This window comes from Lagenorhynchus albirostris, chromosome 20 (assembly GCF_949774975.1).
Source record: "Lagenorhynchus albirostris chromosome 20, mLagAlb1.1, whole genome shotgun sequence".
NCBI lineage: Eukaryota > Metazoa > Chordata > Mammalia > Artiodactyla > Delphinidae > Lagenorhynchus > Lagenorhynchus albirostris.
The window spans coordinates 13240620-13263190 of record NC_083114.1 but is presented as its reverse complement, the minus strand read 5'-3'; the positions used below and the strand labels follow the sequence as shown (position 1 = coordinate 13263190).

Here is a 22571-nt window from a genome sequence, read left to right as displayed (position 1 = left end):
TGGTTGGGAATCTGCCTGCCACTGCAGGGGACATGGGTTCGATCCCTGGTCTGGGAAGTTCCCACGTGCTGCGGAGCAACTAAGCCCGTGCACCACAACTACTGAACCTGTGCTCTAGAGCCTGCATGCCACAACTACTGAAGCCCGTGCGCCTAGAGCCCTGTGCTCCATAACAAGAGAAGCCACAGCAATGAGAAGCTCACACACCACAACGAAGATTAGCCCCCACTCGCCGCAACCAGAAAAAGCCCATGTGCAGTAAGGAAGACCCAATGCAGCCAAAAATGAAAAATAAATAAATGAAAAAAAAAAAACGGTGGCTGTAAGTTATGACTGCCCAAGGTCATGTGACCAAGCACGTCAGGGGCTCTGGCTGCCCCTTCAAGAAAGATAGATGGAATTAGATCATGGCTGAGCCATTCCTGTCTCCTCTCTAATTAGGACTTTATTCTTTTCCTAAGTGCCTTTATGGAGCTCCCACATCTCCATACCAGACTCCTACCTGAGGCAAACTCTCCTTCTAGGAGTGGGACTCAAAAAACAGACAGTGAGGGCTTCCCTGGTGGCGCAGTGGTTGGGAGTCCGCCTGCCAACGCAGGGGACACGGGTTCGTGCCCCGGTCCAGGAGGATCCCACATGCCGCGGAGCGGCTGGGCCCGTGGGCCATGGCTGCTGGGCCTGCGCCTCCGGAGCTTGTGCTCCGCAACGGGAGAGGCTGCAGCGGTGAGAGGCCCGCGTACCGCAAAAACAAACAAACAAACAAAAACAGACAGTGGGTTCGCCGCAGACAACGGCCTATCTATCCTGCAAATGAGTCAGAACTGAGACCCCCTTGAAGGAGTCCTGTAGTTTTGGCGCCAGCTCACTGGTTTCCGCTCCCTGTCCGGGCTGCACCCTCCCCCCAGCCACCGTGGCATCTGCAAGGCTCTGACCACAGCAGGCAGGCTCTGCAGCAAAGCAGAGGCAGATCTTCAACAGGAAGTCTTGGGGGAACATTTCCTCCCACGAACTCCAGGCCTTTGAGCCTGGGCCTCTTCTCTCCCCCAGATTGCCCAGAATTAAAAAAAAAAAAAAAGGCGTTAAGAGGTCTGTCAGTGGGGAAGACTCCAGGGAAAAGGATCTGTGCACCACCTTCTAAGTCTCCATTCTGCCCCTTGGACAAGCCTCTTTGGAGGCTCTTGGTTTTCACCTGTAAAATATAAATAGTAACAGTCCCTCCTACCACACTGAGTGTTGTGAGGGCCAAATGGAATGTTACTGATGAAATATTCTGGAAAACTAAAAGCTCTTTTTTTTGGTAGGCACCATGGAGGCGGTGAAGGGACTTATGTCAAAAGTCCCGTCTCGGCTTCAGGTTTCTTCTCTGTAAAGCCAGAGGGAGGTGGGGTGGTGGCAGAGATGGTCAGCCACTTAAAGTCCGCCATCTCTAGGGAAAGCCTCCCTAGGTCCGCGACCCAGCACATGAAGGAGGAAGTAGGGAGGGGAGGGGAAATCCCGTGGGTCGCTCAGCATCCCCCTCTCCTGCCCCTTTCACCCCGAGGAAGCGAAGCCGCCACGGGCCCAGCAGAGCGCTGGGAGGGAGGGCGCCGAGGCCGGCCGGGCGGTGGCGCGGGCGGGAGGCGGGGTCCCCCGGACCAGTCGAGCCACGTGCGGTTGTTTCCGTGCCGGGGCGATCACGTGAGCAGCGTCAGCTGACCCGTCACGGTGGAGCCCGGCGGTGGCGCCCCGCATCCCCCGCCCTGCCGCTCCCGGAGTGCAGGACCTTGCTGAGGCGTAAGTGCGCCCCCGCATCCCCTCTGTCCCCGGCCCACCCCCGCCTCCTCCGCCCCAGCCCCTGTCCCTCTCCCATCCCCACACACCCGGCTCGGCACTCCGGAAGCTGTGGCGAGGAGGGCCGGGGCCGGGCTCAGCCCCGCGCCGCCCCCAGGCGGCCAGGAGGGGATGGCCCTGGGGAGCAGGGGGCGGGAAGTCGCTCTTACCACCGAGGCCGAGGGCTGGTCACCGCCCCCGAGCCCCGACATGGAGGAGCTGCTCCGGAGCGTGGAGAGAGACCTGAACATCGATGCCCGGCAGCTGGCTCCAGCCCCGGGGGGCACCCACGTGGTGGCCCTAGTGCCTGCGCGCTGGCTGGCCAGCCTCCGCGAGCGCCGGCTGCCCCCGGGACCGTGTCCCCGCGCTGAAGGCCTGGGCGAAGCGGAAGTCAGAACTCTCCTGCAACGCTCCGTGCAGAGGCTGCCGCCCGGTTGGACGCGAGTGGAGGTCCACGGGCTGCGGAAACAGAGGCTCTCTTACCCCCTGGGCTCCCTGCCTTTTGAGGAGGGGTCCGGCAGCCCGGAGACCCTCACTCGCTTCATGCAGGATGTGGCTGCCCAGAATTATCGCAACCTGTGGCGCCACGCATATCACACTTATGGGCAGCCCTATAGTCACAGTCCTGCTCCTGCAGCTGTCCCTGCCCTGGACTCAGTACGACAAGCTCTGCAGAGGGTCTATGGTTGCCCCTTCCTGCCAGTGGGCGAAGCTTCCCAGTGCCCATCACATGCCAGAGATGGCCCCTGTCCTCCTCGGGGCAACCCTGCCTCTCCCAGTCTTCTGAGAGCTGAGGCACTGTTGGAGTCACCAGAGATGTTGTATGTGGTGCACCCCTACGTGCAGTTCTGCCTGCACGATGTGGTCGCCTTCAGCCCTGCCAAGCTGGCCAACAGCCAAGCCAAGGTGCTCTTCATTCTCTTCCGCGTGCTGAGGGCCATGGACGCCTGTCACCGCCAGGGACTGGCCTGCGGGGCCCTATCCTTGCACCACATCGCTGTAGATGAGAAGCTTTGCAGTGAGCTACGGCTGGACCTGAGTGCTTACGAGAAGCTCAGAGAGGATGAGAATGAGGAGATCTCTGTAGCAAGAAAGGGGGCAGGCCTTGAGCCTGGAGAGGAGGGAGGAGGGGGACCTGGGTGTCCCACCTGCCAGGAGGAACTTAGGGACCTCGTGCTAGACTGGGTCCATGGCCGCATCAGCAACTTCCACTATCTCATGCAGCTGAATCGGTTGGCAGGTCGGCGGCAGGGGGACCCCAACTACCACCCAGTGCTGCCCTGGGTGGTGGACTTCACCACGCCCCGGGGGCGCTTCCGAGACCTGCGCAAGTCCAAGTTCCGCCTCAACAAGGGGGATAAACAGCTGGACTTCACGTATGAGATGACGCGGCAGGCGTTTGTGGCAGGTGGCGCGGGGGGCGGGGAGCCACCGCACGTTCCTCACCACATCTCTGACGTGCTTTCTGACATCACATACTATGTGTACAAGGCTCGGCGCACACCCCGGTCGGTGCTCTGTGGACACGTGCGGGCGCAGTGGGAGCCCCATGAGTATCCTGCAAGCATGGAGCGTATGCAGAGCTGGACACCTGATGAGTGCATCCCCGAGTTCTACACCGATCCCTCCATCTTCTGCTCCATCCACCCTGACATGCCTGACCTGGACGTGCCGGCCTGGTGCAGCTCCAGCCAGGAGTTCGTGGCTGCCCACCGGGCGCTGCTGGAGAGCCGAGAGGTGTCCCAGGACCTACACCACTGGATTGACCTCACCTTTGGCTACAAACTCCAGGGCAAGGAGGCCGTGAAGGAGAAGAATGTGTGTCTGCACCTGGTGGACGCCCACACGCACCTGACCAGCTACGGCGTGGTGCAGCTCTTTGACCAGCCGCACCCCCGGCGCCTGGCCGGGGCCCCTGCTCTTGCCCCTGAGCCTCCACTCATCCCCAGGCTGTTGTTCCAGACCATCCAGGAGAGCACAGGCCGGGAGGACTTCCCAGCACAGCTCGCGAATGGAACGGGCAGGCCGGTTTTGGAGGCCGCTCCCCGTGAGGCTGCCTGGGCCAGGGACATGCCCGTGGTGGGGGAGGATGACTTGGAGCAGGCCACAGAAGCTCTGGATTCCATCTCCCTCACTGGGAAGGCAGGTGACCAGCTGGGCCCCTCCTCCTCCTCCTCTTCTAGTCACGCCCCTCCAGGACTCCTGCCTTTCTCGGGGGCCTCAACCTCTCGACCAGGCCGCCGGAACAAAGCTGCTGGGGTAGACCCCGGGGAAGGTGAGGAGGGCAAGATTCTTCTTCCGGAGGGCTTCGGTCCTCTGCAGGCTCTGGAAGAGGTGGAGAAACTGGGCAACTTCTTGACCAAAGGCCTGGGGGGCCGCTTGGAGGTGCCTCCGCAGCCCCAGGTCCAGCGCGCCGTGCTGCTGCGGGACCTCTTCCATCGGGACATGCAGGCGCTGGGCGTCCTGTTGGCTGAGATGGTGTTTGCCACCAGGGTCCGGACACTGCCGCCTGATGCGCCTTTGTGGGTACGCTTCGAGGCTGTTCGGGGGCTCTGCACACGCCATCCCAAAGAGGTCCCTGTGTCTCTGCAGCCCGTGCTGGACACGCTCCTGCAGCTCAGTGGCCGTCAAGGCCCCGTGGTTGCAGGGAGGGGCAAGCTGGACCCGCTGTTCGAGTACAGGCCCGTCTCCCAGGGGTTGCCCCCGCCCTGCCCGGCCCAGCTCCTCAGCCCCTTCAGCTCCGTGGTTCCCTTCCCTTCGTACTTCCCCGCGCTGCACAAGTTCATCCTCTTGTACCAGGCGAGGCGCGTGGAGGACGAGGCCCAGGGGCGGGAGCTGGTCTTTGCTCTGTGGCAGCAACTGGGTGCCGTTTTGGGTGACATCACCCCCGAGGGCCTGGAGATCTTGCTGCCTTTTGTGCTGTCGCTCATGTCTGAGGAGCACACAGCCGTGTACACGGCCTGGTACCTATTTGAACCTGTTGCCAAGGCACTGGGCCCCAAAAATGCTAACAGGTACCTACTGAAGCCTCTCATTGGTGCCTACGAGAGCCCCTGCCGGCTACACGGGCGCTTCTACCTGTACACCGACTGCTTTGTGGCCCAGCTGATGGTGCGGCTGGGCCTGCAGGCCTTTCTCGTCCACCTGCTGCCCCACGTCCTGCAGGTGCTGGCGGGTGTGGAGGCCTCCCAGGAAGAAAGCAAGGGCCTGGCGGGGGCTGCAGAGGATGAGGAAAGTGGGCTCCCGGGGGCCAGGCCTAGCTCCTGTGCCTTTGGGGAGGAGATCCAGATGGACGGGGAGCCTGCTGCCTCCTCGGGCCTGGGGCTCCTGGACTACACGTCTGGCGTCAGCTTCCACGACCAGGCCGACCTCACCGAGACAGAGGACTTCCAGGCCGGGCTCTACGTGGCCGAGTCCCCTCAGCCCCAGGAGGCTGAGGCCGTGAGCCTGGGCCGGCTGAGTGACAAGAGCAGCAGCAGCGAGACATCCCTGGGCGAGGAGCGGGTGGCAGACGAGGGGGGCGCCCCGGTGGACAAGAGCAGCCTCAGGTCGGGTGACAGCAGCCAGGACTTGAAGCAAAGCGAGGGCTCCGAGGAGGAAGAGGAGGAGGAGGAGGGCTGTGTGGTGTTGGACGAGGGGGAGGGGGAGGGGGAGCAGGATGAGGTCCCCGAGGCGTCTGAGCTCACGCTGTCCAACACGGTGCTGTCCATGGATACGGTCGTGGCCGGTGACGGCGGGGCTGACGGGGAGGAAGAAGAGGAACCACTGACCGAGCAGTCGGAGGGCAAAGAGCAGAAGATCCTTCTTGGTGAGTTCTCAGGCCTGGAGGTGTCAGTCTAACACTCATCGTGTGCGGAGCCCCTGCCCTGTGCCAAGCAGTGGGTTGAGCAGATCCACACGCAGCAGAGCCATGGGCCTGCCCTGCTGGAGCTCACGTCCGTGCTGTAGGCAGTCTTCCGTAAGCACGAGTTCTGTTAGTGCTACAAACAACAATGGCTGGCTACCACGAGGGAATATAACATGGGCTTAGATCTCATTTTCAGGGGTCAAAGAAGGCTTCCTTGGAAGTAGGGCCTGCTGGGGTTCAACGAGGAGGAGGTAGCTGGGCAAAAATGGCAGGCTCTGAGGTGGGAAGAGCGTTCCAGGCAGAGGGAACAGCCTGTGCGAGGCTCTGAGGCTGTCGTGGTTCCATTAAAGAATCTGTGAAAGGCCAGTGTGGTTAGACTGAGAGAGTGAAGAGAAGCGGAAGGGGAAGAGGCCAGAGGGGATGGTAGCCAGGGCCTCATTTGGGAGCTGGGGGAGATTCACTGAAAGGGTCACCCTCCTGCAGGGTATGCCCGAGTAGAGGTGCCTGGAGCAGCCCCAAAGCCAGACTCCCACAGGCCAGCTCTGCTGCTGCTAAAGGGAGGGTGGTGGCGTGGGGTGGCCAGGCGCTGGCTGGGCTCCTGGGCACAGTTGGAGTCCGCGTCGGCTAGGCGGGGTCCGTGGGGTGGGGTTGGGGAGTAGTGAGCCGCCGTTATCTGATGAGCTCAGGGCCTGCCCCCACCCTGCAGATACGGCCTGCAAGATGGTCCGCTGGCTGTCCGCCAAGCTCGGCCCCACCGTGGCCTCTCGCCACGTGGCCCGGAACCTGCTCCGCCTGCTGACGTCGTGTTATGTGGGTAAGGCCGGGGATGGGGCTTCCTCCAGCCCTTTGCCCCTCTTCAGCCCCCTGTAGCGGATCCTTCCCACTTTCACCTCGGACCACCTCCTGGCCCGGTCCTGGGTCCCAGTCTGTAAGCTCCTTCCTTCCTTGGGTGAGGCACGGGGAGACCCGAAGCTAGAGTGAGCAGGAGTGTTCACTGCGGTCCCTGAAGGCCCACCTCCCCCCTGCCCTCCACTAGCTGTGGCCCTTCCTTGACAGGGCCCACCCAGCAGCAGTTCACCGTGAGCAGTGGCGAGAGCCCCCCGCTGAACGTGGGCAACATCTACCAGAAGAGACCAGTACTGGGCGATATAGTATCGGGGCCCGTGCTCAGCTGCCTCCTCCACGTCGCCCACCTGTACGGGGAGCCCGTCCTCACCTACCAGTACCTGCCCTACATCAGCTACCTGGTCAGTCACCGTTTGGCAGCCGGGGTCTGGGCGGCTGAGGGCCGACCCAGGACCTCTCTGGGTTCCCGGCGGTCTGTGAGGCAACCTGGCCCTCATCTGCTCTGTGGCCCTAGGTGGCCCCGGGTAGTACCTCAGGCCCCAGTCGACTGAACAGCCGCAAGGAGGCGGGGCTGCTGGCAGCGGTGACTCTGACCCAGAAGATCATCGTGTACCTCTCAGACACCACCCTCATGGACATCCTGCCCCGTATCAGCCACGAGGTCTTGCTGCCCGTGCTCAGCTTCCTCACTTCCCTCGTCACGGGGTAGGGCCCTGCACCACCCCACGGGGGAGCAGCCCGGCTGGGGGGCGACCTGGGGCGCGGGGCGTCAGGAGTGCTGGTTTTCATCCCAGCCGGGTGACCCTGAGCAAGCCACACCTGTCTGTGCCTTCGTTTCCTCACCTGGTCTGGACCAGTTGGTCTTATAGCTCCTTTCGTTTACGGCTTTGGATAGATCTGGGAAAGCCCTGCAGAGGCAGTGGGGGCTGGAGCTTATAAGCTCTATTTCCAGGTTCCCAAGTGGAGCCCAGGCCCGGACTGTCCTGTGTATGAAAACCATTAGCCTCATCGCCCTCATCTGCCTGCGCATCGGACAGGAGATGGTCCAGCAGCACCTGAGCGAGCCCGTGGCCACCTTCTTTCAAATCTTCTCTCAGCTGCACGAGCTTCGGCACCAGGTGGGCAGACCTACCTGGCTGGGGTGGGCTGGCCAGGGGCCGTGGCCTCCGCTGACTCCCCGGGCTTCCTGCCCACAGGATCTGAAGCTGGAGTCCGTGGGCCGCAGTGAGGGCCAGCTGCCAAAGGTGGCCTTCTCCGACGGGCAGCTGCGGCTGGTGGACCCCACCCTGCTGGACGAGCTGCAGAAGGTGTTCACCTTGGAGATGGCGTATACGATCTACGTGCCCTTCTCCTGCCTGTTGGGTACTGGCCCATCACGTCCCCTCCCAGCCTCTGTGGCTACAACTCTTCCCCTGGGAGGGCCCCATGCTCCCCCAGCCCCTAGAGTCAGGAGTGGGTGTTAAACACAGTTCTCTGGGTCAGAGCAAAGGGATTTGGCCTTAGGCCCCTGAGTCCCGGTGACGTATAAACAGGGATTGAGCTTTGGCCAGCAAGGAGGCGCAGGAGCAGCCTGGCCTGTGCCTGGGGCAGGCAGGGCAGTCAGGCTGCCGGACTGACGTCTTAGCAGCCATCTGAGAGGAATTAGCAGCCCACTGTTCACGTAACTTCCCGTATAGGCCGGGCCCTGTGCCAAGCGTCTATGTGTGTCATCGCCGTGAATAGGATGAACAGTGCTGGTCAGATATGTTGTCATCCCACCACTGAAGTCTAGCCTGTGGGAGGGAGAGCATGACCTGTCTTGTTCACCGTTCTGTTTCTGATGCCCAGCATGGCACGCAGCACATGTGGAAGATGCTCACGTGTCCATACTGAAGGAATGAATCCACGTCTTCCTGGGGAGGAAACAGGCTCAGAGATGGAAGAGTTACTTGCTTAGAGTTGCACAGACAGTACCTGGCCTGCCTTCTGTGGTTCCCAAGCCCGTGCGTGGGTGGTGGCAGTCACTTGCCATCTCCCCTAATCTCAGGACCTCTCCCGCTCCCATCCAGGTGACATCATCCGGAAGATCATCCCCAACCACGAGCTGGTGGGGGAGCTGGCGGGGCTGTATCTGGAGAGCATGAGCCCAAGCCATCGCAGCCCTGCCAGCGTGGAGCCCACCGCGCCCAGCACCGGCCCTGAGTGGGACCCCCAGGGTGGGGGCTGCCCCCAGGACGACGGCCACTCGGGGACCTTTGGGAGCGTCCTGGTCGGGAACCGCATCCAGATCCCTGATGACTCCCAGCCTGAGAGCCCCGGCCCGCTGGGCCCCATCCCCGGGGTGGGTGGCGGGGACCTCGGCAGCCAGAGCGAGGACAACGTGCTGAAGCGGAAGCTGCCGCGGAGCGTGCACGGCCTGAGTGGGAACTGGCTGGCACACTGGCAGTACGAGATCGGCGTGAACCAGCAGGATGCCCACTTTCACTTCCACCAGATCCGCCTGCAGAGCTTCCCCGGCCACTCAGGGGCCGTCAAGTGTGTGGTGCCCCTGAGCAGCGAGGACTTCTTCCTGAGTGGCAGCAAGGACCGCACCGTGCGCCTCTGGCCCCTCTACAACTCTGGGGACGGCACCAGTGAGACAGCCTCACGCCTCGTCTATGCCCAGCACCGCAAGAGTGTCTTCTTTGTGGGCCAGCTTGAGGCCCCGCAGTGTGTGGTGAGCTGTGACGGGGCTGTGCACGTCTGGGACCCCTTCACAGGTGAGCGGGCCCAGGTGAGGCCTGTTCTGATGCTGCTGTCCTGTACTCCACCAAGGGTGGTGGGTTGGGGTATAATGGTATGTGGTTGAGGGTGAGCCGGTGAGGCCACGGAGAGGAGCATCTAAGACTCAGAATCCGTCATACCCAAGTTTGAATCGGCTCTGCCAACTTACTTGCCGAGTGATCTTGAGCAAGTCACTCTGCTGCTCGAAGTATCAGTTTTCCTATCTGCAAAATGGGAATCAGAACAGCTGCTTTAGAGGATAGTGCATAGGGGTTTAGCTTAACGTGGAGCACGTAGTACCTGGTTGGTAAACAGTTGCTCACATATTTTTTGTCATCATTGTAGGCAGAAATAAGGTTAGAAAGCAGGGGTTAAGGAGGTAGAGTAGCTTTGAGGTAGGTGGTGGGGAGGTTGCTTTCGGCGAGGGTGCTGTGTGAAGAGAGGGGCCTGGCTTGGCCACGGAAGTAGGAAGGTGGGAGGGTCAAGAAACATCTTTCGCAGCATTTATTGAGGTTTCCTGGGATGTGGGAGGCAGGTACGGGGTTGGTTGGGGGGATAGGAGGAGTCGGGGCTCTTCCGTCAGTGGCCGGGACCCAGATCCACCGTGCCTTTCCTTCCCAGGGAAGACCCTTCGCGTGGTGGAGCCGTCGGACAGCCGGGTGCCCCTGACCGCTGTGGCTGTCATGCCCGCCCCCCACACCAGCATCACCATGGCCAGCTCTGACTCGACCCTGCGCTTTGTAGACTGCCGGAAGCCCGGCCTGCAGGTCAGGGCATCCTGTTCCCTGAGCCCTGGCCTGGGTGCCTGGCAGGGAGGAGAGACCCCTGAAGAGAGGAGGCCAGGGCAGAGTTTCTCTTTGGTGACAGATCATCTGCAGCAGCAAACCCTGGGGGGTGGGGGGTGGGGCTCTGGCTCTGGGATTTGGGGAGCCCCCCCTTGATGGGGGACGAGGCTCAGGCCTTCCAGCTGTGTGGGTTGGGGGATGAACTGGACCTCGGGGAGATGCGGGTTGGAGCAGGCTGTGGCGCCTCAGCTTGTCTTCCTCTGCCCACAGCATGAGTTCCGCCTGAGCAGCGGGCTGAACCCTGGGCTTGTCCGCTCCCTGGCTGTCAGCCCCAGCGGCCGGAGTGTGGTGGCCGGCTTCTCCTCGGGCTTCATGGTGCTCCTGGACACCCGTACGGGCCTGGTTCTGCGTGGCTGGCCTGCCCATGAAGGGGACATCCTGCAGATCAAGGTGACAGACCAGGTTCCCTTCCCCTCCTGGCTGACTGCCCCAGCCGTCACCTCTGCTTAGAGCCCACCCAGGACAGGCTCCAGCTGACCTCCCTTATACCTGCCCGAGGACTGGTGGGCAGGGAGGGTCAGGAGCCAGCTGCACCATGGGGGCCTCGGCAGGAGGCTGGCCGCTGGGTGGAACCGGGGGGCCGAGCTGACCCTGCTGCTTCCTGGTGATGTTCTAATGAGTAACCCTTGTCCATATTTGTCTTACTTGGAGGATCAGGGGTCGGGCCCTGTCCATGACCCAGTCAGGTTAAATAAAGCTCAGCTGGGAGGCTGTTTACTGCCCCCAGACCACTGAGCAGAGTCCATGCCCCCAGCTGGGCTGTCCCGGTGCGGGCAGGGGCGGATCGGGCATGGGAATCCTGCCCCCACCTCCACCCCCGGCCCATTTTCAGTCACAGACCTCAGGGAACTGCTCAGGGAGGTGCAGGAGGGGAGGAACAGGGCTCTTTGTGGGAGGGTTTTTCCAGGCAACTGGGACTCCCTCCCCATCCTAAGCAGCAACCACTGCCACTGCTGGGGGCAGGCAGTCCCTGGTTCCCTCCAGGGCCCCCCAGGGGATCCTGGGTTCTGGGTGCCTCTAAATTCTGACTTTCCAAGAAAGCATCAGGAGGTCTCTAGGGTCAGCCTGGGTGTTAATCCTGGCTCTGCCACTTATTGGTTCTGTGACCTTGTATGATTACTTAACTTTCCTGAGCCTTAGTGTTTTCCTCTGTAAAATGGGAACAATGACAACACCTTCCTCATAGAGTTGTTATGAAGATTAACCACGGTTAAGACGTGTAATGTACCTAATACAATGCTTGACATAGTAAGTGCCCAAATTATAATGATGACTAGGTTGATGACACTTAATATATTCCTGTTAACCGACGTTGATATAACGTGGGAGGCTGGCAGCCTGTCCCCGGCTCAGGACACCCTGTCCTCCTGGGAGATCCTGTGGGAGGAAACAGGAAGACCCTGGGCCCTGCTGAGGCTCTGCTCTCCCCGGGCAGGCGGTGGAGGGCAGCGTCCTGGTCAGCTCCTCCTCTGACCACTCCTTGACTGTCTGGAAGGAGCTGGAGCAGAAGCCCACGCATCACTACAAGTCAACCTCCGACCCTATCCACACCTTCGACTTGTACGGCAGCGAGGTGGTAACTGGCACCGTGGCCAACAAGATTGGCGTCTGCTCCCTGCTTGAGCCGCCTTCCCAGGCCACCACCAAGCTCAGCTCCGAGAACTTCCGTGGCACGCTCACCAGCCTGGCCTTGCTGCCCACCAAACGCCACCTCCTGCTGGGCTCAGACAACGGGGTCATCCGCCTCCTGGCATAGTCCGAGGCAAGAGCTGGCCAGGCGGAGGTGGGCACACGTCCTCCGGGAGTCCATCCCTCACCTTTGTTTCCCCAGCAGCATCCCTCCTGGCAAGCCTCAGGCCCCATGCCCTGGGTACCCACATGGCCTGCCAGCTAAGGTGGCATGGAGGTCTGGGCTCCTGAACCCGCAGAGCCACTGAGGCTGCCAGAAGGGATCTCGTTCATGGCTTGGGGCGATGCTGCCCCACCGAGCCAGCAGGAAGCAAGAGCGAGAGCCTGGGGAAGGCATTGCTGCCCTCTCTTCTCCCCAGCTCCGCCCTCTGCATCCACATGGGGACAGGAAGCTCTGGGAGGGGGAAGGGAGACTCTCCCTGCCTAGCCAGTCTCCAGCCACAGCACCCCTTGCTGGGCTCTCTCTGCCCCTGTCCTGCAAGGACCGGGACGCCACCACAGTCCAGGACACTGATGGTGCTTGGACTCCAGCCTCTAAGGGCTGGCCATGGTCCAGGAGTTAGGGGCCTTGGGCAGTGGTTTAAGTGTCCTCCCAGCCAGGCCCTGCCCAGTGTGGGACCAGTAGGGGAAGAAAGAGGGCAGGACCAAAGGAGAGAAGATGGACTGGGCCCGGTGGTGCCTGCCAGGAGCGACCCCATGCCTTGCCTGCCCACCCGTCACCACAGTGTTTGTGCCTTGAGTTGATGAGACAGCCCCTGGGTCCAGAGTCCCTGGGGGAGCAGGTCCAAGACCCTGAAAGAAGGGACAAGAAGGGTCATCTCTGCATCTCAGGTCTCCCTCCCCCAGGGGACAGGAAGACCCAGGCATCCCCGGGTCCTCACGTTCCGGAGCAGAGATGAGGTCTGGGGCTGGGCCTCTGCTGCTTTCTCACTATTTGCAATAGATGTAAATATGATCAATAAATTCTTTGGAAGAGCCGTGGAACCGAGTGAGGCTTCTCTTTTTTTTCGGCCGTGCAGTGGAAGCGCGGAGCCCCAACCCCTGGACCACCAGGGAGGTCCCTGAGTGAGGCTTTTCCTGACGACGGTGCCAGGGTGGGGAAAAATTGAGACCCTGCAGCTTCCGGGACAGCGAGGAGAGGGTGAGGAGGTGCGGAGGCAGCCCGATCACTGTTCTTCAGGCGGTACTGGGTACAGGGCTTCTGGTTCGTGCAGCCCCAGGCCAGTTTCCAGAACCCTCACCCTTGAGGAGGGTAAGGAGGTATTGCTCCCGATGAAGTAGGGTGCTGGGAGAGGCTGTGTCCCTCCGCATCTTTCCTCTCCCCACCCCCGCCGTCTGGATCCAGGCTGGAGGCATCCAACCAGGAGCCTGGGCATGTGAGGGTTGAGGATGGGCATCCTATCCTGGGTTCCTGCGTCGTCTCTTGCAGCTTCCGCTTCCCTCCTCTTGGGAGGGGGAGGCAGTTATGGGGGAGAGGAAAGGACATTGGAACTAGGAACCTGGATGTAACTCTGAGCCCAGCTCTGTGTCCTTGGGCAGGTCACACAGCTTCTCTGTGCCTGACTAAGACAGGGATAACCTCTCACTTCACGGGGTCACTGGAAGGCCCCTGTCCTTCCTGGATCTGCCCTCCGGCTGAGGACAGCCTCATCGACCGTCTCCTGAACCTCCTTTCTCCGGGCTTAAGTGGGACCCACATCTACGGGGGTTCCAGGTAGCTGTCCCAGTATTAGATGCCTTGGTGGGAAAGGGGTTTTTGGTCCTAATATCAATGTTTAACCGGATGTGCAGGTCAATATTTACCAGAAGAGAAAGCAATTGGAACAGGGGTTGGCTGAGAGCAAAGGTCCTGGTGGCAGGGGAGGGCTCAGCCGGGCTGGCTGGAACCCGGGCACAGCGTGGGGAGCACCCAAGTGGGGCCAGAGGGACATCGTGTGCAGCGGCGAGGAGCCTGCCGAGGTAAGATGGGTGGCTTGGCCTGGAGCTGCCCGCCTTGCCGAGGGGGTCTGGGCTGAGTTTATTCAGGAGACCTGTCACTTCTCCGCCTCCTGGGGTGATGAGGAACCAAGGTGGAGGTTCTGGGGGGAGTCCCTCTGGGAAATGAAAGCCTGGAAGCCTTTTCTTGCCAGGAAGATTCAAAAGCCCAGGTGGGAGATCAGGGCCCTGGCCAGGGGTCCTTGTGTGGGATGGGGATGGAGCCAGGGGTGATAGAAGCATGCTTGAGATGGGGGCGGGATGGATGTGTGTGAGACCTGCTCCGAGGCCGGACCAAGACCTGCCCATCCACACCCGCCAGCCTGGCTTCCCGGAGCCAGCCTGGGGCAGAGAGAGGGCCAGGTCCTGTGTTTTCCGTAAGTCCAAAGGTGGCTCTGGCCAGAGTCATTCATTGGGCTCTGCTGTTGGGTCAACAAGGCCAGTCTCTGGCCCAGCCCACCACCCCTGCTGAGACCACAGTCCCGTCCACCCTTGTGGGCAAGAGCAGACCAGCCAGAAAAGGTGGGCTGATGGACAGCCAGTTGGATAGGAGCTCCGGGGTGGAAGCCTCAGCGCGGAGGAGGCTTCAGGGCAGGCGCCTCCCACAAGAGGGCCCTTGGGCTAGACTGACAGCAGCCATTGCTGAGTGCCAGGCCGTGTAGTCAGGGCTCACGAAGACTGACTTAGCTTGGTCTCCGCGATACACATGGGTAGAGGTAGGGACTTTCGCCACCATTTTACAAGATGAGGCAAAGCCCAGAGGGGTTAAGGGGGGTGTCCTACGTCCTCTGCCAAGAGGCACAGCCTGGATTCAAACCCAGGTCTGACTCACAACACCAGGCCTTGAAGAATGGGGACATGTTTTTGTTTGGGTAATATTTTCCCCCTATGAACAAAAACATTTTCAGTGCATGAAAAGTGAACGATCAGAAAACGCAAAGGGGAAAAAGCAACTCAGGGGGGAGTTCAAGCAATTCACCGCTCAGAGGGCTGTGCTTTGGGCGCGTGTGCTGCCGCTGTCGCTGTCCCCTCCTTGGTGACGGCTCAGGACTTCGGCTGCCCGTGAGCGTGAGGGTGGGATTCCACGGCGGGTGTGGGCGCGAGGAAGGAACGGAGGCTTCCCATCCCGCACAGGAACATGGCGCTGCTCTGGCTGCCTGAGCTTGTCCTTGTGCTCAGCTTGTCCTGCCTGCAAAGCCCCTGCTCAGCGGTGAGCCTGGGCCGCGGTCTGGGTGGGGCGGGGAGGCGGCTACGGGAGACGCCAGGGGTCCCGGGGAAAGAGGAGGGGGGCAGGGTCGAGGGAGGTCTTGGCTTTAGGGGTTCCCTCGCCTCTCCTCGTTCCTTTCTCAACAGTTCTCTCCTGTGAGCACCATGGAGCCCTTGGGCCTGCAGGTACTGGGGAGAGAGAGGCACGGCAGGGAGGAAGGCCCCAGGGGGCCTCGCCTGTGGCTGGTGCAGGGTGGGGAGACCTGTGGGAAGGGTTGCTCTCCATCTGCTTCCTCCTTTCTTCAGCTGATGAGCGGGCAGACCCAGCAGAAGCTACCCCCACTTTCCCTCCTCAAGTTGGGCAACCAGGTACAACCAGGTGGGGCTGGGGAAGAGTGGGCGGGGCCTGAGGGAGGAGGGCCATCGGCAGGGGCAAGGAAGTGGGCGGGGCCTGAGGGTGGCAGTGAGGCTGAGGCCTGAAGGGAGAGGGTGGGAGGAACCGGAGGAAGGGACCTAGTCCCCTGAATGCCATTGCCCATGTCTGGACTGGGACAAGGCCCTGCTGTCCCCAGCACAGGGGCTTTGAAGGAGATCTTCAACACAGAACCTGGAGCTGACTCCTTGACCCCACTGACCCCTAATCTGTCCCTGCAGGAGCCTGGTGGCCAGACTGCCCCAAAGAAGGCCCCAGGAGACTGCGAGGGGTCCCCAAACCCGGAGCAGACCCGCAGGCTGGCCCAGGCCATGATGGCCTTCACCAGAGACCTCTTCTCCCTGGTGGCCCAAAACTCCACCAGGCCCAACCTGATCCTGTCGCCTCTGAGTGTGGCCCTGGCACTGTCTCACCTGGCACTAGGTACTATGGGAGCACCTGTCCAGACCAGCAGAGCTGGGAGGCCAGTAGGAACTCATTACCTACCCCAGAGTTTACGAGCAGGTGCTTCCTCCATCAGGGTCACTTGGATGTTTGGTAAAAATGCAGACTCCAGTCTCTGTGAATGAGAATCCCAGGGATTGGGCCCAGGATGTGCTTCTGGTGATTTTTGTGCAAGAATATGATAGGTACAATGTCTCCGTTGGACTGGAGGGTCTCACTGTGGGACCTTCCCCAGAGAGGGAAGGCCATAGGGTGAGGTTGCCCAGATTGGCAGCAACAGAGATGAAAGTACACTTGGGAGTCCTGTCCCTCAGACCAGTTCAGGATATGGGAGGAGAAAGCGCGGTCTCGTGGGCATGCTCACTGTAGGTATTCAAGAGGGATGGGAGAGGGCAGTGGGGGCGGGAAGGACCACAGCTGCTGTGTCCCCTCCAGGTGCTCAGAACCAAACGCTGCAGAGGCTGCAGCAGGTGCTGCACGTGGACTCAGAGCCCTGCCTCCCCCACCTGCTCAGCCGCCTCTGCCAGGACCTGGGCCCTGGGGCTTTCCGATTGGCTGCCAGAATGTACCTGCAGAAAGGTAGGTGCTGGTGGCAGACACTCTCTAGGTTGTGCCCTGGGGTGGACAGGGGTGAGGGAGACGGGTGTGGACTCAGGCAGCCGGTCGGAGCACAGCTGGTTGTGGGGCCCAAGTGCTGGCAACAGCCTGTGGGCCCTTCTGTGCAGGATTTCCCATCAAAAAGGACTTCTTGGAACAATCAGAACAGCTCTTTGGTGCAAAGCCCATGAGCCTGACGGGAAGGAAGAGGGATGACCTGGCAAACATCAACCAATGGGTGAAGGAGGCCACAGAGGGGAAGATTGAGGATTTCCTCTCAGATCTGCCAGATGACACAGTGTTGCTTCTCCTCAATGCCATCCACTTCCAGGGTGTGCTCCTCCCCTTCTCGGCTCCCTGCCCGCAGACCCTACCCCTGCCCTGTAGGCACACTTTTTTCTGAGGGTCCCTCTTCCTCCCCAGGCCTGGGCCGGGAGGGTAGGAGACAGGTAATGGTGTGGCAGGACGGAGGCCCAGGAACTGGATGGGGCTGTTGTGGAGAGAGTTCCCTAGGAGGAAACCGAGTCTTAAAAGACCCTGGGGAGGTTCCTGGGAACATGGCAGGGCAGGGGAGAACGCAAGCCCAGGTTCTGCAATCACTCCAGGGAACAGACCTCAGATTACCTGTGTATCACCCGGCACAGCACCCCCTGGTGCTTCAGCCTCCACCTTTCATCCCTTAAATGGGTTCTGGGTGGGATGGGGAAGAGACTGGTGGGGTAGAATCTACCTTGGTCCCAGTCTATATGGCCCCTGCCCTCTGCTGGATTCAGGCTTCTGGAGGAGGAAGTTCGACCCGAATCTCACGCGGAGAGACACTTTCCACCTGGACGAGCAGTTCACGGTGCCGGTGGACATGATGCAAGCCCGCACGTACCCGCTGCGCTGGTTTCTGCTGGAGCAGCCTGAGATCCAGGTCACCCTTGGCTCCCCAGCCTGGGCTTGGGTGCTGGGAGGTAGAGAAGGGAATGGGCCCCCGTGGAGGAAGCACAGGGGTCAGGGGTGTGCCGCACCTTCCTTGCAGTCACGTCGCTGGGGCGGGTGGCTCTGGAAGGTCTCGCTGTACCCCCATCCAGGGAAACTGAGGCTCCAGGCACTGCGGGTTTAGTGGAGCACGAGGAAACCAGATTCCTGCTCTGGGGAGGGAAGACACACAGTGCACGAGCAAACGTAAATCAACAGGATAAGTTCAGAGAGTGGGGGAAAGGTATTTTAGCTAGAGGGGTCAGGGAACCTTCTCTGAGGAAGGGACACTGAGTTGAGTCCCAGGTGATCTTTGGTTATGGGGGTTTATTACAAGGACCCATGGGTCGTGGGACAGCACAGGGCCTCAGCACCCTGAAGCCTGGGAGACGCGACCTGAGCTCTCACACGGTGCTCCTTGGAAGGGAGGATCTGTCAGCATCCTGATGGAACATTCTGATTAGAGAGAGTGCTGTGTCAAGCTATCTCAGGTGCAGCCTCCCTCGCTTCCAGCCTAAACACGGTCCCCTTGGCCTCAGCGGCTGATCCCTGGGCCAGTCGGCTGTGGCTGAGACCGCAGTGTTGGTTAGTTTCACAAGGCCTCTTCTGAGAGGGGCTGTGGGTGAGGCAGGCCCTTGGAGCAGTGTCCCCGCTTCTCTCCGGTTCCCCCGACACGTGGCCCATCTGGTTCGCCTCCCCACCAGTTCTATTCCTGCTGCCCCTTCCCGCCAGGCTGTGTCCTGCCCACACCTCCTTCACCCTTCCGTCTCCATCCTTGGCCCTCCTTGGTCTTCCTCTTGTCTCGCCTGCCCTCTGCGGGCTGGCCCGGGTAGCCAGACACTGGCACTCCCCCTCCCGCCACAGGGGTCCTGCCCTCTGGGCGCTCTGCCTGGAGCCCGAGGAGTGACATCCACCAGGGCCCACGGAGCCCAGTGGTTATCACACTTCTTTAGCTGCGGAAACTCTGTTCACATGAAATCTCACCCCAAATCACAGTATAGATACACAGCCAGGCAAAGTCACCGTTGGAGGAGAGAGGAGTGGATAGGGTACCACCCTTGGAAGCGGCTCCTCTGCTAGGGCAACCTGGTCCATTGTACGCATGGAAGTGAGAGGCGGACACAGGGGGTTCCTCACCCTGAGTCACGGGCTAGCTGGTAGCAGAGGAGGAGAGAGAAAACTGCCAGTTACTGAGTGAGCGCCGCCTACGTGCACACGCTTGGCCAGAAGCTTTAAAAGCTTCTCTCTTTCCGTCACGTGTCAGCCGGCAGTGTGTGCAGGTAGTGTTACTCCACGGGTGAGGAAGCGGAGGCTCAGAGAGACCCCGCACACACCTGTGAAGGATGGAGTGTCTCCTAAGCGATGCCGGCCCAGTCCCCACGTCGGCCTGGGCGCTCTCTGGTCCTCACGCCGTCTCCTTGCCTTGTCTGTAGGTGGCTCATTTCCCCTTTAAGAACAACATGAGCTTCGTGGTCGTCGTGCCCACCCATTTTGAGTGGAACGCGTCCCAGGTGCTGGCTAGCCTGAGCTGGGGCGTGCTGCACCAGCCCTTGCTGCGGGAGAGGCCCACCACGGTCCAGCTGCCTAAGCTGCACCTGAAATACCAAATGGACCTGGTGGCCATCCTCAGCCAGCTGGGTAAGGAGGCCGGGCGTGGGACAGCTCCCGGCTCAGCTGGACAGGGTGGGTAAGGAGGAAGCCCCCCAGCCGGCAGGCCTGAGTCAGAGCTAGACTTGCGTCCTGGCCTTTTCTGGGGCTTAGGGAGGTGAGAGGGTTTGATATGCACCCTCGGACTCTCTGTCCTGGGCAGGGGGTGGGGCAAGGGAATGAGGACCTGCTCTGCCCAAGGCTGAGCACCGCAGAGAATCCTGGGTGGAGAGCCAGGGGTGGCACGTGAGCCTCGCTGGCTCTCCTGCGAGAGGCACGAGGAGCCCACCATGTACAAAGAGCTGAGTCTCACGGGGGTCGGCAGAGGAGGAATCAGGTACTTACAATTCAGCGTTAAGTGATAAGACAGAGGGCTTCTCTCTAGTCCACCCAGGGAACTATTGAAAAAGCATCTGCCTGGACTTCGGGGCAGGGGCCCAGGGAAGGCTTCCCGGAGGAAGGAACCTTTAAGCTGATACGTGCAGGTTAACTAGGAGTTAACCGGCAGTCTGTGGGTTCAAGGTGCTCCCTGGCCGGGACGCCATGACACCCTCCCAGGCAGGTCCATGCAGCGTGTGGGGCAGAAGGCAGCTCTGACCAGCCATCTCCTGGCCTGGGCAGGCCTGCAGGAACTGTTCCAGGCCCCGGACCTGCGCGGGATCTCAGACCAGAGCCTGGTGGTGTCCAGCGTGCAGCATCAGTCCACGCTGGAGCTCAGAGAGGCCGGCGTGGAGGCGGCCGCGACAACCAGCACGGCCATGTCCCGCATGTCCCTCTCCTCCTTCAGCGTGAACCGCCCCTTCCTCTTCTTCATCCTCGAGGACAGCACGAGCCTGCCCCTCTTCGTGGGCAGCGTGAGGAACCCCAATCCTGGCGCGCAGCCGGAGCTCAAGGAGCAGCAGGACTCCCCTGACAACAGGGACTTTTTCCAGCACCAGAAAGGCTTCCCCCGCGGAGACAAGCCGTTCGGCCCTGACTTAAAACTTGCGCCCCCCTCGGAGGAGGATTACCCCCAACCTAGCAGCCCCAAGTGAGGGCTGTGGCCGCCAGCAGCCCGAGCCCCGGTTGGACCAGCCTCTCAACTCATTTGACTCTTTCCAAACAGCTTTGTGGGATTGCGGGCGGGGGCCTGGGGCGTGGTCTGGCAGAGGGGAGGAGGGGAGCCAGTCTCTCTTCTCCTCTTGGGGGGTTTGGGGAGGGGCGGCGCTGGGAGGAGGGCAGGCATCGGGGAACCGTGGGCCTTGATCCAAAGGGGTTCAGAGGGTGTCCTCGTCTGGGGCTTGGGCGGAAGGGCAGCTGTGGGTTCATTTTTGTCAGGAAGGTAGGTAGGTTATTCCCTAAATTGGCTGGGTCGCCTCCACGCCTGTTTACCAGAGAGGGAGGGCCGGGGAGGAGTGGACACCTGGCTGGGGAGATGGGGTGGCCCGGGGGTGCCGAGCACTGTTGTGGGATTAAACATGTGGGTGGAGGTCGAGCCTCTGCCCTGAGCTGCCCAAGGCCCAGCAGCCTCCAGACCACCCCGTGGCCTCAGTCTCCCCGCTGGTCCTCGGAGGTACCAACACTGCCAGGACTCCCCTTTTTTCCTCTCCCCTCTGTCCCCCCTGCCCGGTGTCTCAGTGGCTGAGGGGTGGGGGGCGTTAGCTCCCGAAGGCTCTTTTGTAAAGTTTTTGTAGTGATTTTTATGCCATCTGAATAAAGAATGAATGGGCGTGTCTGCTGTGAGGTCACTGTTTGGGGTGTGGGTGGGAGCAGGGGGGCTGGAGGAAGGCGGGAGGAGGCCACGGGCTGGGCCCCCAGGAGCAGCAGCCCTCTCTGTGCCACGTTTGGCCTCTGGTCGCTCGCCAGCCCTTCTCCACCGTGCCGTCCCTCTGACTTCACCAGCCCTGCCCAGGGCCACCCCCTTGCCAGCCTGGCTCTGCTCTCAGCCTGTTCCTCTCTACGGACCTCAGGCATCCGGCAACAAAGGCAGCTCAGAATAGCACCAGCCTCCTGGTTTGGGAGAAGAACTGGCAATTAGGGAGCTTGAGGAGTTTCTAATTACACGCCAGCCCTTCTGCCTGGAGCTGGCGCCCGCCAGACGGGGGCGGGCAGGCTGCCGGGAGCACCGGCTCCAGATGGAGGCTGTCAGCGCCTGAGGATTTGGGGGAAGCAACTGGGGGCACCTTGGCACAGAGCTGGGGGCAGCCCTTGTCTGTGAGTATAGGGTGTCCACGTGGCAGCAGCCACCTGCGGCCCTGTAGTGCGGTGGTTAAGAGCAAGTCCCTACGATGGGATCTTGCTTCTTACAAACCAGCAGTGTGTGGAGATGGGAAGTAAATCAACAGTGAAATACATGGCATGTCAGAGGGTGGTGAGAGCTCTGGTGAGAAGTAAAGCAAGGAAGGCCTCCCTGAGGAGGTGACTTTTGGAGCAGAGACTAGAAGGAGGCAAGGGTGGGTACTATGGGGACATCCCGGGGAAGAGTGTCCTGGGCAGAGGAGTGGGAGCTGCTCAAAAGGTTCAGGATGATCAGGAGATCCGTGGGGCTGGAGTGGAAGGGGGGAGGGGGGAGATGTAGGAAGGAATCAGAGAGGAACTGAGGGCAGACCACTGAGGGATTTAGGGCCCCTGTAAAGACAGTTGTTGTTATCTTAGGAGAGGTAAGCGATAACTGGAAAGTTAAGTCAGCAAGCCCACCAGCTTACTTTTACCTCCTGAGTTTTTTTCAGCTCTCTCTTCCTCTCCATTTGGGCTCTAGCCACAGTTTGGATCTAGTCATCACTCCCGAGGGTCACTGCTGTCGCCTCCCGGGTTCTCCGTGCTGCCGGTCTGGCTGCCTTAACTGCATCCTCCGCCCCGTAAATACTAGTCAAGTGCTTTCTGTGTGCCCAGCAGCTCCCCAGGTTCTGGGGTTGCAGCGATGAAAAAGCCAACAAGACCTCTACCCCCCAGAGCCTAAATCTGGTGGTAGAGTGGTCTAGACAATAAACAAGTTAAAATTGGGGGTTGAAGTATAGTATGCCAAGTACACAAGTCATAAATGTACCTAAGCATAATGAATTTCTTTCACGAACCAAGTACCCCTGTGAAACCAGTATTCAGATCAACAAACAGTACTCACTCTCCTGGCTTCTGATAACAGACTAGTTTCTTCTGGTTTTGAACTTTATGTAAAGGAATCGTGCAGTCTGTCCTCCCTTGTGCCTGGCTTCTTTCATTCAACCTCCTGTTTGTGAGATTCATCTGTGTTGTTGGGGATGGAAATTATTCATTCACTGTGGAAAGCTTTTTTTTTTTTTTTAATTTATTTGTTTAGTTGCACGGGGTCTTAGTCGTGGCAGGCGGGCTCCTTAGTTGCAGCAGGTGAACTCTTAGTCGCGGCATGCATGTGGGATCTAGTTCCCTGACCAGGGATCGAACCCTGGCCCCCTGCATTGGGAGCATGAAGTCTTAACCACTGTGCCACCAGGGAAGTCCCTGTGGAAGGCTTTAACTGAGGGGCACCATGGTCTGAGGTAAGCTCTGGCAGGCTCATTTGGCTTCTGTGAGG

General features: G+C 60.6%; 2 protein-coding genes across 4 annotated transcripts; both read left to right on the top strand.

Moving 5' to 3' along the window:
• Nucleotides 1–1724: 1724 nt before the first annotated feature.
• WDR81 (WD repeat domain 81) lies at nucleotides 1725–12762 on the top strand. Of its 3 annotated transcripts, XM_060133275.1 has the most exons (10): nucleotides 1734–5617; nucleotides 6363–6470; nucleotides 6713–6903; nucleotides 7017–7207; nucleotides 7455–7620; nucleotides 7699–7864; nucleotides 8551–9240; nucleotides 9866–10011; nucleotides 10300–10479; nucleotides 11525–12762. In XM_060133275.1, the coding sequence occupies exons 1-10, from the start codon at nucleotides 1942–1944 to the stop codon at nucleotides 11843–11845; spliced, it is 5835 nt and encodes a 1944-aa protein (XP_059989258.1). In that variant the 5' UTR covers nucleotides 1734–1941; the 3' UTR covers nucleotides 11846–12762. The 3 variants fall into 3 exon arrangements, 2 of the variants coding, with proteins under 2 accessions (XP_059989259.1, XP_059989258.1); XR_009537445.1 differs by lacking the exon at nucleotides 11525–12762 and having other exon boundaries at nucleotides 1725–5617; nucleotides 8551–9254; nucleotides 10300–10437; XM_060133276.1 differs by lacking the exons at nucleotides 10300–10479; nucleotides 11525–12762 and having other exon boundaries at nucleotides 1725–5617; nucleotides 8551–9254; nucleotides 9866–10062.
• A 2124-nt stretch (nucleotides 12763–14886) lies between these two features.
• Nucleotides 14887–20107, top strand: SERPINF2 (serpin family F member 2). The gene is made up of 9 exons (XM_060135044.1): nucleotides 14887–14962; nucleotides 15106–15144; nucleotides 15265–15327; nucleotides 15613–15814; nucleotides 16271–16414; nucleotides 16561–16764; nucleotides 17206–17348; nucleotides 18829–19033; nucleotides 19664–20107. The coding sequence occupies exons 1-9, from the start codon at nucleotides 14891–14893 to the stop codon at nucleotides 20074–20076; spliced, it is 1485 nt and encodes a 494-aa protein (XP_059991027.1). The 5' UTR covers nucleotides 14887–14890; the 3' UTR covers nucleotides 20077–20107.
• Nucleotides 20108–22571: the final 2464 nt, after the last annotated feature.

What these genes read in the sequence shown, in the direction of transcription:
- SERPINF2 (XM_060135044.1), top strand. Translation starts at nt 14,891, where the DNA reads ATGGCGCTGCTCTGGCTGCCTGAGCTTGTCCTTGTGCTCAGCTTGTCC. An exon ending in TGGAGCCCTTGGGCCTGCAG is followed by an intron (nt 15,145 to 15,264) that starts GTACTGGGGAGA and finishes TCCTTTCTTCAG; the next exon opens with CTGATGAGCGGGCAGACCCA. An exon ending in TGGAGCAGCCTGAGATCCAG is followed by an intron (nt 17,349 to 18,828) that starts GTCACCCTTGGC and finishes CCTTGTCTGTAG; the next exon opens with GTGGCTCATTTCCCCTTTAA.
- WDR81 (XM_060133275.1), top strand. Translation starts at nt 1,942, where the DNA reads ATGGCCCTGGGGAGCAGGGGGCGGGAAGTCGCTCTTACCACCGAGGCC. An exon ending in CTCACTTCCCTCGTCACGGG is followed by an intron (nt 7,208 to 7,454) that starts GTAGGGCCCTGC and finishes CTCTATTTCCAG; the next exon opens with GTTCCCAAGTGGAGCCCAGG. An exon ending in GGGACATCCTGCAGATCAAG is followed by an intron (nt 10,480 to 11,524) that starts GTGACAGACCAG and finishes CTCCCCGGGCAG; the next exon opens with GCGGTGGAGGGCAGCGTCCT.